Here is a 13,011-nt window from a genome sequence, read left to right on the forward strand (position 1 = left end):
CCCTTGATCCCAGAGCCGCCCCCTTGGTCTCTCCAGAGCCGCCCTCTCGGTCCCAGAGCCGCCCCCTTGATCCCCATGCCGCCCCCTCGGTCCCCGGAGCCGCCCCCTCGGTCCCCGGAGCCGCCCCCTTGGTCCCAGAGCCGCCCCCTTGATCCCCATGCTGCCCCCTTGATCCCAGAGCCGCCCCCTCGGTCCCCATGCCGCCCCCTCGGTCCCCGGAGCCGCCCCCTCGGTCCCCGGAGCCGCCCCCTCGGTCCCAGCGCCGCCCTCTCGGTCCCCGGAGCCGCCCCCTCGGTCCCCGGAGCCGCCCCCTTGGTCCCAGAGCCGCCCCCTTTATCCCCAAGCTGCCCCCTTGATCCCCATGCTGCCCTCTTGATCCCAGAGCCGCCCCCTTGGTCTCTCCAGAGCCGCCCCCTTGGTCCCCGGAGCCGCCCCCTTGGTCCCCGGAGCCGCCCCCTCGGTCCCAGAGCCGCCCCCTCGGTCCCCGGAGCCGCCCCCTCGGTCCCCGGAGCCGCCCCCTCGGTCCCCGGAGCCGCCCCCTCGGTCCCCATGCTGCCCCCTCGGTCCCCATGCTGCCCCCTCGGTCCCCGGAGCCGCCCCCTCGGTCCCAGCGCCGCCCCCTTGGTCCCAAGAGCCGCCCCCTCGGTCCCCGGAGCCGCCCCCTCGGTCCCCGGAGCCGCCCCCTCGGTCCCAGCGCCGCCCCCTCGGTCCCAGCGCCGCCCCCTCGGTCCCAGCGCCGCCCCCTCGGTCCCAGCGCCGCCCCCTCGGTCCCCAGCGCCGCCCCCTCGGTCCCCAGCGCCGCCCCCTCGGTCCCCGGAGCCGCCCCCTTGATCCCCGAGCTGCCCCCTCGGTCCCAGAGCTGCCCTCTTGTAGGGTGCATTTTACAGCAGTGCTGGAACTGCTGCTTTATGGGGGGGCTGCTCAGTGCCCTGTGCGATTTCCAGCAGCTCTGGGACTCTGCAGCACTGGGAATGTGCAGCTGGAAGGTTTGGGAGCTCCAGTTTCTATCTGAGATTGCTGCACTCAATGCCCTGTGCAATTTTGAGGAAAAATGTGGGGTTGGAGCACTGAAAATGTGCAGCTGCAATGTTTGGGAGCTCCAGTTTTTTTCTGGGATTGGTCTTCTTGATGCCCAGTGCAATTTCCAGGAGCTCTGGGACACTGGAGCACTGGGAATGTGCAGCTGGAAGGTTTGGGAGCTCCAGTTTCTCTCTGGGATTTCTGCACTCAATTCTCTGTGCAATTTCCAGGAGCTCTGTGGTGCTGCAGCACTGGAATGTTCAGCTCCAATGTTTGGGAGCTCCAGTTTCTCTCTGGGGTTGCTTTGTTTGATGCCCTGTGCACTGGCAGGAGCTCTGTGGTGCTGGAGCACTGGGAATGTGCAGCTGCAATGTTTGAAAGCTCCAGTTTCTATCTGAGATTGCTGCACTCAATGCCCTGTGCAATTTCCAGAAGAAATGTGGAACTGGAGCACTGGGATGTGCAGCTGCAATGTTTGGGAGCTCCAGTTTCTCTCTGGGGCTGCTCTGTGCAATTTCCAGCAGCTCTGTGGGTCTGCAGCACTGGGATGTGCAGCTGCAATGTTTGAAAGCTCCAGTTTCTCTCTGGGGCTGCTCTGTGCAATGTCCAGGAGCTGTGTGGGTCTGCAGCACTGGGATATGCCCCTGGAAGCTTTGGGAGCTCCAGTTTCTCTCTGGGGCTGCTCTGTGCAATGTCCAGCAGCTCTGTGGGTCTGCAGCACTGGGATGTGCAGCTGCAATGTTTGAAAGCTCCAGTTTCTCTCTGGGGCTGCTCTGTGCAATGTCCAGCAGCTCTGTGATGCTGCAGCACTGGGATGTGCCCCTGGAAGCTTTGGAAGCTCCAGTTTCTCTCTGGGGCTGCTCTGCTGTGACTTTGTCCCTGACCCTTCAGGACCAAGCAGCTCAAACCCACATCTACCTTGCAGGTTTAACTCAGGATTTTTGCTGAGGGTCCTTAGAATGTGAAATTTTGCTTTCTGCTGCTTTTATGCCCTTCCTTCAAAGCAGCCCTGTTCCCTGTTGGCCAGGGTACAATGCTCCAGGCCATTGAGAGGTACATGAAGCAGGCCATTGTGGACAAAGTCCCTGGGGTGTCCAGCTCGGCCCTCGTGTCTTCCTTGGTAAGTAAAGCACAAGAGTTTTGTCAATCTGCTGTTTTCTCAGGCTGGGAAGGTGACCCTGCTGTGATTGTTTTGGGTTTTTTTTCTCTGAGATGTTTCTTCATCTGACTGGAAAATAAGAAAAGACCAGAGTTTGCTTTCTCTCCTCCAGTTCATTTCTTACCTTTGAGTACATCAATCATAGTAATTTCTAGTGCAGCCTAGTGCAAAATGCTCAGATTGCTGCAGTCAGTGTGAAACATGAATTCATCTGGGGAGGGGCCATGAAACCCCTGCTGAAACTGCCATTCAGGATTATTTCTGCTAACACACCAGGAGGGCAAGAAGAAGCAATCCACTGTGATTTCCTCTCCCTTTTGGAGGAGAAAAGGCTGGGAAAGATCTCATGAGTGAATATTTCTATTCATGGAAGTGGAGCACGGTGATTTGAGACTGGGGTGGAGGGAAATGCACATTTGACAGGGGTGTGGGATAAAGAGTGCCTCTGAAGCTGCTCTGAGCTTGTCTCCAGTCTCAATCCTTTTGCAGCACATGATGAAGATCAGTTATGATGTGGTCAAAAGGTGGATCAATGAGGCTCAGGAAGCAGCTTCCAGTGACAACATCATGGTACAGGTGTGTTTGAGGGTGGCTGGCCCTAAAAATGCTGGGGGGGCTTAGTGGCATTCTGGAGTTCTTAAGAAAACTTCAGGAAAAAAAAAAATCTTCTTTTACTTTAAAAAGCAAGGATTGGGATTTGTGGGGAAACAACTTGACAGTTGCAAAAAATTAATGAATTTTTCCATGATGCCAGGATGAGATTGTTAATTAAGAGCTGGCTCTGGAGTTCTCTTCCCTTTTTCCTCCTGAATTCGTGGGAGCTGGAATGCCTGTCCCATAGGGGTTCTTGCAGGAGGGATGGGAATCTGAGGACTCAAAAAGTGGGAAATTATCTCAGTGCTTCCCAGTGAGCATCTCTTGGCCTTCAGAAAATTTGCCAGATGCCAAAGATGAACCCAAATATCAGCAAGATCTCCACAAGAGCAAAATTTTTACACAGATGTTCCAGACATCTGTGGAAATGGGATTGTTGTGAGTGCTCAGAGTGTGGGATTGTTGTGAGTGTGCTCAGAGTGTGGGATTGTTGTGAGTGTGGGATTGTTGTGAGTGTGGGATTGTTGTGAGTGTGGGATTGTTGTGAGTGTGCTCAGAGTGTGGGATTGTTGTGAGTGTGTGCTCAGAGTGTGGGATTGTTGTGAGTGCTCAGAGTGTGGGATTGTTGTGAGTGTGGGATTGTTGTGAGTGTGCTCAGAGTGTGGGATTGTTGTGAGTGTGTGCTCAGAGTGTGGGATTGTTGTGAGTGTGCTCAGAGTGTGGGATTGTTGTGAGTGTGGGATTGTTGTGAGTGTGCTCAGAGTGTGGGATTGTTGTGAGTGTGTGCTCAGAGTGTGGGATTGTTGTGAGTGTGCTCAGAGTGTGGGATTGTTGTGAGTGTGGGATTGTTGTGAGTGTGGGATTGTTGTGAGTGTGGGATTGTTGTGAGTGTGGGATTGTTGTGAGTGTGTGCTCAGAGTGTGGGATTGTTGTGAGTGTGTGCTCAGAGTGTGGGATTGTTGTGAGTGTGCTCAGAGTGTGGGATTGTTGTGAGTGTGTGCTCAGAGTGTGGGATTGTTCTGGGTGTGCTCAGAGTGTGGGATTGTTGTGAGTGTGTGCTCAGAGTGTGGGATTGTTGTGAGTGTGTGCTCAGAGTGTGGGATTGTTGTGAGTGTGTGCTCAGAGTGTGGGATTGTTGTGAGTGTGTGCTCAGAGTGTGGGATTGTTGTGAGTGTGTGCTCAGAGTGTGGGATTGTTGTGAGTGTGTGCTCAGAGTGTGGGATTGTTGTGAGTGTGCTCAGAGTGTGGGATTGTTCTGAGTGTCCAGAATGTGGGATTGTTCTGAGTGTCCAGAATGTGGGATTTTTCTGTCTCTTGCACTCATGATCAGAAAAATTCTATGAAAACAGCTTTGTTCTTGCCCACTTAGCAGCTTCATTAAGCCTTGCAGTAAATCAGTTTTATGGGAGGAAAAAAAAACCCCAAAATAACTTGGCAAGGAACTCAAAATGTCCCTTTGTGCTTCCATCCAAAAGGCCTCGAGGGTTTTTGTGAGGTCAGCTGTCTTTTCAAGGCCTTGGGATATCCTGAGTGAGGAGTTCATTAGAAATGCAGGAATTACTGTGCAAATGTGAAACCTTTGAAGTGATGAGATTTAATGGGGGGCAAAAGAAATAAATTAACTTTGTGGCTCTTTGGATCTTCAGGAGTAGTTGGGAGTGGACAGAAGGGGCAAGGAAACCTTGCAGATCTCTGCAGCTTGTCAGCACTCTGAGCTGAGTTGGGGTTGGAAGGTGTTTCTGCCAGGACAGGGCAGCTGTGACCCCCCTTTGGGTGTTTGATGTGCATGTCCAGCTGTGCTCAGCGCCTGCCCCTCTGTTCCCATCCCACAGTATCACGCTTTGGGGCTGCTCTATCACCTGAGGAAAAGCGACCGCCTGGCTGTGTCCAAGATGCTGAACAAATTCACCAAATCTGGCCTGAAATCCCAGTTTGCCTACTGCATGCTGATCAGGATTGCCAGCAAACTCCTCAGGGAGTCTGAGGAGGGGTAAGTAAGGGGCAGGATGGAAATCACAGAAATCATTGAAGGGCTGCAAACAGCTGGGGATTTTTAGTGTTGGTGGAAATCTCCACAGAGACTGAAATGTGCTGCTGGGATAATGCAGGGCCTTAATCTTAAAGGGGTTTTCCAGCCTGAAAGATCCTGGGATTGTTGTGTTTGTAGCCTTGAAAGCCTTGGACTTGATCTTAAAGGGGATTTTCCAACCAAAAAGATCCTGGGATTGTTATATTTGTAGGCATGAAAGTCCTGGACATGACATCAAATGGGTTTTCCAACCTAAAATCCTGGGATTCTTCTTTTGTATCCATGAAAGTCTTGGACTCAATCTTAAATGGGTTTTTCCAACCTAAAAGATCCTGGAATTGTTGTGTTTGTAGACATGAAGGTCTTAGACTTGATTTAATGGATTTTTCCATCCTGTAAAATCTTGGGATCGTTGTGTTTGTGGCCATGAAAGTCTTGGACTTGATCTTAAAGGGACTTTCCCATCCTAAAATCCTGGGATTGTTGTGTTTGTAGCCATGAAAGGCTGGAAAAACCCTTTGAATCCAAGACTAAAAGATCCTGGGATTGTTGTGTTTGTAGCCACAAATGTCTTGGATACAAAAGGTTTTTCCAGCCTAAAAGATCCTGGGATTGTTGTGTTTGGCCATGGAAGTCTTGGACTCAATCTTAAAGGGATTTGCCCATCCTAAAACCCTTGGGGTTGTTCCTTTGTAGCCATGAAAGTCTTTGACTCCAAGGGGTTTTTCCAGCCTAAAAGATCCTGGGATTGTTGTGTTTGTGGCCTTGAAAGTCTTGAACTTGACCTTAAATGGGTTTTCCAGCCTAAAATCCTGGGATTGTTGTGTTTGTAGCCATAAAAGTTTTGGATTCAGAGGGATTTTTCCAAGCTAAAAGGTCCTGGGATTGTTGTGTTTGTGCCTTGAAAGTCTTGGATTCAAAGGGTTTTCCCAACATTAAAGCTCTTGTTGGGTTTTGTTGTGTTTGTAGCCATGAAAGGCTGGAAAAACCCTTGGAATCCAAGACTAAAAGATCCTGGCATTGTTGTGTTTGTAGCCATAAAGGATTGGATTTGATCTTAAAGGGATTTTTCCAACCTAAAAGATCCTGGGATTGTTGTGTTTGTGGCCATGAAACTTGGACTCAATCTGAAATGGGTTTTTCCAATCTAAAATCCTGGGATTCTTCTTTTGTAGCCATGAAAGGTCATGGACTCAAAGGAGTTTTTCCAACCTAAGAGATCCTGGGATTGTTGTGTTTGTGGCCTTGAAAGTCTTGAACTTGATCTTAAATGGGTTTTTCCAACCGAAAAGATCCTGGAATTGTGTTTATATAGGCATGAAAGTCTTGGACTCAATCTTAAATGGGTTTTCCCATCCTAAAATCCTGGGATTGTTGTGTTTATAGCTATGAAGTCTTGGATTCAAAAGGTTTTTCCAACCTAAAAAATCCTGGGATTGTTGTGTTTGTAGCCATAAAGGCTTGGACTTGATCTTAAAGGGTTTTTCCAGCCTAAAATCCTGGGATTCTTCTTTTGTAACCATGAAAATTTTGGACTCCAATGGGTTTTTCCAACATAAAATATCCTGGGATTGTTGTGTTTGTAGTCGTGAAAGGTTGGAAAAACCCTTGGAATCCAAGACTAAAAGATCCTGGGATTGTTGTGTTTGTAGCCATAAAGGCTTGGCCTCAAATGAGTTTTTCCACCCTAAAAGATCTTTTGATTGTTGCATTTGTGGCCATGAAAGTCTTGGACTCAGTCTTAAGTGGATTTTCCAGCCTGAAATCCTGGGATTGTTGTGTTTGTAGCCACAAATGTCTTGGATTCAAAGGGATTTTCCAACTTAAAATATCCTGGGATTGTTGTGTTTGGCCATGAAATCTTGGACTCAGTCTTAAATGGTTTTTCCAACCTAAAAGATCCTGGAATTGTTGTGTTTGTAGACATGAAGGTCTTAGACTTGATTTAATGGATTTTTCCATCCTGAAAAATCTTGGGATTGTTGTGTTTGTAGCCATGAAAGTCTTGGATTCAAAGGGTTTTTCCAACATAAAACATCCTGGGATTGTTGTGTTTGTAACCATAAAGATTTGGACCTGATCTTAAATGGGTTTTTCCAGCCTAAAAGATCCTGGAATTGTTGTGTTTGTAATCATAAAGGTTTGGACTCAATCTTAAAGGGATTTTTCCATCCTGAAAAATCTTGGGATTGTTGTTTTGTGGCCATGAAAGTCTTGGACTCAATCTTAAATGGGTTTTCCATCCTAAAGCCCTGGCATTGTTGTGTTTGCAGCCATCAAGGCTTGGGCTCAGTTTTAATGCCCTGGCATTGTTGTGTTTGTAGCCATCAAGGCTTGGGCTCAGTTTTAAATGGTTTTTCCATCCTAAAGCCCTGGCATTGTTGTGTGTAGCCATGAAGGCTTGGGCTCAGCTTTAAATGTGTTTTTCCATCCTAAAGCCCTGGCATTGTTGTGTTTGCAGCCATCAAGGCTTGGGCTCAGTTTTAAATGTGTTTTTCCATCCTGGAGCCCTGGCATTGTTGTGTTTGTAGCCATGAAGGCTTGGGCTCAGCTTTAATGCCCTGGCATTGTTGTGTTTGCAGCCATCAAGGCTTGGGCTCAGCTTTAAATGGTTTTTCCATCCTGAAGCCCTGGCATTGTTGTGTTTGCAGCCATCAAGGCTTGGGCTCAGTTTTAATGCCCTGGCATTGTTGTGTGTAGCCATCAAGGCTTGGGCTCAGCTTTAAATGGTTTTTCCATCCTGGAGCCCTGGCATTGTTGTGTTTGCAGCCATGAGAGTCCCCTGTTTGACTTCATCGAGAGCTGCCTGAGGAACAAGCACGAGATGGTGATTTATGAGGCTGCCTCTGCCATCATCCACCTGCCAAACTGCACTGCCAGGGAGCTGGCACCTGCTGTGTCAGGTTAGTCACAGCCCTCTGTACTCCTGAAACAGCCACTGAGAGAAAATCCAGCAGAATTAGAGCACCCAAACCCTGATTTTCTGGTAACTTGGGGTTAAATGTCCTTTATTGCCAAGTTAAAGGGCTTTTGGATGAGATCCCTTTTCCATCCAGAGGTTTAGATCAATGGCATTAGCAGTGATGCTTGTCTTTATCCAGCTGCAGGAACTTGGGATGAGAGGGAATCATGGAATGGTTGGGGTTGGAAAGGACCTTAAAGATCACCCAGTGCCATGGCAGGGACACCTCCCTCTATCCCAGTGTGCTCCCAACCTGGCCTTGGACATTTCCAGGGATGGAACAGCCAGAGGTTCTCTGGGAAAACTCTCCTGCAGCTGGAATATAGAACTGGAATGCAGAGACAACCAAGCCACCCCCTGTTACTGGCAGTGGGATAAAACCCAGGGGTTCATTTTGAACCTGTGTGCTAGATGATGCATGCAGCTGCATGAATATTTGGCAGTGCGTAGTTGGAGGTGTATTGGACATTCTGCCCTATTTCCTTTCTTTGAAAGAGGCCATGTCTTTGGTTTCTGATATTTTTCTTTCCCAGTGTTGCAGCTTTTCTGCAGTTCTCCCAAGCCTGTCCTGCGCTACGCCGCCGTGAGGACCCTCAATAAAGTGAGTGCTTCAAAACCTCCTTCAAAACAGCTCCACTCTCTGAGCTCAGAGGCAGCCAGCAGTGCCCAGTCATGGCTGTGTTACCTCAGGCAGAGCAGCTGCCCTTGGGATGACTTTATTTGGAATTATTCCATGCTGGAGAATTGGCTTTCCCATGCCAGCTCTCCTGGTGGGACAGAAATCTTCCCTGCATTCAGGCTGTGTTTGCTCATTTTGGGAGCACGGGGATGGAACAAGCTGTAGTTTGATAATCTGTGAGCTTTCAGCTGGATATTTAATATCACAAAATCCACTGGAAGGAGATATTCTGATCTCAGAGCTGCACAACACAACAGCAAAAACTTGAGACTCAAACCCACGAGCTGTAACTTAAAATCCATTTAAAACACTGCAGGCAAACCCCCTGAGCTCTGCTCGCGTCCAGCGCTCTGAGCTGCAGGATGCTGCACCTCCCACATCAACTTGGAATTGAATTCCTTGCAGGTGGCCATGAAACATCCATCTGCAGTGACTGCCTGCAACCTGGACCTGGAGAACCTCATCACAGACTCCAACAGGAGCATCGCCACGCTGGCCATCACCACGCTGCTCAAAACGGGCAGCGAGAGCAGCGTGGACAGGCTCATGAAACAGATCTCCTCCTTCGTGTCAGAAATCTCAGATGAGTTTAAGGTGTGCCACTGGAGGCCTCTGCTCTTTCCAGCTGCAGCTTTTTCTCCCATTCTTGTTGTTTTCTTTTTTTTTTTAATGAGGCTTTTCCTGTTTGTCAATGCTTTGATGGTTTAGTCTGGCAGGGCAAAATTCAGAATTTCCTTTTCAGCTTAATTAGCTTTGTATGTCTTCCTCCCACCACTCCAAGGAAGGAAAAATATCATTTGGTGGATTCCTGGCTCCTGTGCAATATCCTGCAAATCTTGGACTTCTTCTGGTTGTTTTAGAGAGGAGGAAGGATTTTAAGTGAGTTTATATCACATCAATCTTGATGCATAGTTAGGAAACTGTGTTCATTATGAATTTCTACCTAATTTGTAAGTTTTATAGTGACTAAACTGGCAAGAAATTGGTGCCCAGTTTGGAAACTGTTAATTATGAATTTCTACCTAATTTGTAAGTTTTATAGTGATTAAACTGGCAAGAAATTGGTGCCCAGTTTCTAAACTGTTAATTATTAATTTCTACCTAATTTATAAGATTTGTAGTGACTAATTTGGTAAGAAATTGGTGCATAGTTTGGAAACTGTGTTAATTATTTCTACCTGTGTTAATAATTTCTACCTAATTTGTAAATTTTATAGTGACTGAACTGGTAAGAATTGGTGCATAGTTTAGAAACTGTATTAATTATGAATTTCTACCTAATTTGTAAGTTTTATAGTGACTAAACTGGCAAGAAATTGGTGCACAGTTTGGAAATGGTGTTAATTGTTTCTACCTAACTGTGTTAATAATTTCTACCTAATTTGTAAATTTTATAGTGACTAAAGTGGTAAGAAATTGGTGCATAGTTTAGAAACTGTATTAATTATGAATTTCTACCTAATTTGTAAGATTTGTAGTGACTAAACTGGCAAGAAATTGGTGCACAGTTTGGAAACTGTTCATTATGAATTTCTACCTAATTTGTAAGTTTTATAGTGACTAAACTGGTAAGAAATAGGTTCAGGGTGGTTCAGTTGTACCTGTTACATCACGAGGAGCAGAGCTCTGCAAAGTCAGTCTGCCTCAAGTGGTCTTAAGTCCTTGTTTTTATGAGAAAAATAAGTACTGGACAAGTTTGAAATTGCAAAGAGTTTTAATGGCAGAAAGTGACAAATTAAAATTGGAGAAGGAAGCGGAGGAAGGAAGGACTTTGAGTCCATCCTAAATTCCAGATTTTTCAGCAGAGCCAGGCTTTGCACAAACCCTGAGAATCCACCACCTGATTTTCCTCCTTGTGCATGGATTTCATCCCTCAGGGTGCCAGTCTGAGCTGCCAGGCTGTGTTTGCCCAGGAAGTGAGCCCCCTGTGTGTCCTTGTGTGTCCCTGCAGGTCGTGGTCGTGCAGGCCATCAGTGCCCTGTGCCAGAAGTACCCTCGCAAGCACGGCGTGATGATGACCTTCCTGTCCAACATGCTCAGGGATGATGTACGTGGGCCACCCGCTCTGGGGAGGGCTTTGGGCAGGATCTGGGCACATTTGGAGCTGCTTGCTGGTGGGAAGGGTCTCTTCTGTCAGTGGGTGCACAGGGAGATGGGGCTGAGTGATTGCAGCTCCTGCTGGGTCAGACCTGTGTGAAATACTCAGGAATTGGTGATGCCTTGGAGAGGCTCCCTAGAGCAGAGGCTGGGCAGAGTTCAAGGAATAAAACTGGGATTTATTAAAGGCCTTCAACAGGTACACCTGATGCCTTGAGAGGCTCCCTAGAGCAGAGGCTGGACTGTGTTAAAGGAATAAAACTGGGATTTATTAAAGGCCTTCAACAGGTACACCTGATGCCTTGGAGAGGCTCCCTAGAGCAGAAACTGGACTGTGTTAAAGGAATAAAACAGGGATTTATTAAAGGCCTTCAATAGCTACTCCTGGTGCCTTGAGAGGCCACCTAGAACAGAAACTGGACACAGTTAAAGGAATAAAACAGGGATTTATTAAAGGCCTTCAATAGCTACTCCTGATGCCTTGAGAGGCCACCTAAAACAGAAACTGGACTGTGTTAAAGCAATCAAGTAGGGATTTATTAAAGGCCTCCATGGATAAACCTTGGGCAGTGCAAGAGCCTGGCCATGGCTTCACCCAGGATGGACCCCTGGTCATGAGTTTTCACACTTTGATCAGTTCTGGTCCATTTCCATGTTGGGGTTCATTGTCCATTCCAGCTCCAGGTTCTGCAGTCCCAGGTTGCTCTCCTCCATTCGCTGCTGTTTGCACTTTTTGGGCCTGAAGCTGCCCAGAAACCAAGGGGCTGGAAAAGGATTGCTTTGTCTGACTGAGCTGTGAGGAGAACTTGCTGACACTTTATAGGAAGTTCAGAGTCACACACTAATGCAGAGTACAGAATCTGGAAAACGTGAAATATAAAACTTGAGGCATCACTTGGGCAGTCAGAAACCTCCAAGGGCTACACCCAAGATGGATGATGGTCACAAGTTTTTCAGTCAATTATAAGTTTGGTCCATTTACATATCAGGGGTTAATCCTCCAATTACAGCTTCAGGTAATGAAGTTTCCAATAAAAGTCACTTTTATTTATACTTTTCAGGGCCTGAGGCTGCAGGGTGTCCCTTTTGTTTCAGGCCTAGAGGGATTGTTTTGTCTGACCAAAATGTGAGGACAGTAATGAACACTTTATATGGAATTCAGAGTTCTACCCTAAAGCAGTACAGGGTTTGCAAATCACAAAAGCTAAAATCCTAATGCTGAGGATGCTCCGAGGGCTGGGAATGCCCTGTGAGGTCATGCAGTCCATTTTTCCCCCCAGTTTGTACAAATGATTGTTTTCTCCATGGGAAGCAGGCAGTGAAGCATGAAGGAGCTGAGCATGGCTCCAACCCAAGGCTCAGCGTCCCTGCTTTCCCTTTGCCAGGGTGGCTTTGAGTACAAGAGAGCCATTGTGGATTGCATCATCAGCATCATCGAGGAGAACCCCGAGAGCAAGGAGGCAGGGCTGGCTCACCTGTGCGAGTTCATCGAGGACTGCGAGCACACCGTGCTGGCCACCAAGATCCTGCACCTGCTGGGCAAGGAGGGGCCCAGGACCCCCTGCCCCTCCAAGTACATCCGCTTCATCTTCAACAGGGTGGTGCTGGAGAACGAGGCTGTCAGGGCTGGTGAGTGCAGCTCCAGGCCTGAAATTCTGGCTCCTTGCCTTTTTCTTAACCTGGAAAGGAAATTTGAGATCATTTTAGAAAGGTGTCCTGGTTTAGGGCAAATGTGGAGAAACTCCAAAGGGGTTTGTCAAAAAGCCCTTTGAGAGAGGGGAATGAGGCTGTGAGGGCTGGTGAGTGCAGCTCCAGGCCTGCAGCTCTGCCTCCTTGCCTTTTTCTTAACCTGGAAAGGAAATTTGAGATCATTGTAGTAAGGTGTCCTGGTTTAGGGAAAACGTGGGAGAAACTCCAAAGAGGTTTCTCAAAAACCTCTTTGAGAGAGGGGAATGAGGCTGTGAGGGCTGTGAGAATTCCAGGCCTGCAAATTCTGGCTCCTTGCCTTTTCCTTTCCTGGAAATGAAATTTGAGATGATTGTAGTAAGGTGTCCTGGTTTAGGGAAAATGTGGGAGAAAAGTTTCATAGAGGTTTCTCAAAAAGCCCTTTGAGAGAGGGGAACAAGGCTGTGAGGGCTGTGAGAATTCCAGGCCTGCAATTCTGACTCCTTGCCTTTTCCTCAACCTGGAAAGGAAATTTGAGATCATTTTAGAAAGGTGTCCTGGTTTAGGGCAAATGTGGAGAAACTCCAAAGGGGTTTGTCAAAAAGCCCTTTGAGAGAGGGGAATGAGGCTGTGAGTGCAGCTCCAGGCCTGCAGTTCTGGCTTGTTGCCTTTTTGTTAGAATCCAAATGCAAAGAACTCTCAGAACTTTGGGGCTGTAAACCAAAGCTTAGAATTAAACACAAGATTTGATCTGAAACCTTAGAAAAAACTTCCAAACTTAAGTGCTAAAAGCAAGAACGTGGATT

General features: G+C 47.7%; 1 protein-coding gene across 1 annotated transcript in view; it reads left to right on the top strand.

Moving 5' to 3' along the window:
* COPG2 (COPI coat complex subunit gamma 2) overlaps window positions 1-13,011 on the top strand; it is a 34,900-nt gene that overhangs the window by 11,313 nt on the left and 10,576 nt on the right. Inside the window, exons 7-14 of the mRNA XM_066551076.1 lie at window positions 2,048-2,140; window positions 2,669-2,755; window positions 4,606-4,763; window positions 7,572-7,705; window positions 8,298-8,365; window positions 8,849-9,037; window positions 10,395-10,490; window positions 11,926-12,169. Coding sequence (XP_066407173.1) covers window positions 2,048-2,140; window positions 2,669-2,755; window positions 4,606-4,763; window positions 7,572-7,705; window positions 8,298-8,365; window positions 8,849-9,037; window positions 10,395-10,490; window positions 11,926-12,169 — 1,069 coding nt within the window. The remainder of the gene's footprint in view (window positions 1-2,047; window positions 2,141-2,668; window positions 2,756-4,605; window positions 4,764-7,571; window positions 7,706-8,297; window positions 8,366-8,848; window positions 9,038-10,394; window positions 10,491-11,925; window positions 12,170-13,011) is intronic.

This window comes from Molothrus aeneus, chromosome 5, assembly GCF_037042795.1.
Source record: "Molothrus aeneus isolate 106 chromosome 5, BPBGC_Maene_1.0, whole genome shotgun sequence".
Lineage (NCBI taxonomy): Eukaryota > Metazoa > Chordata > Aves > Passeriformes > Icteridae > Molothrus > Molothrus aeneus.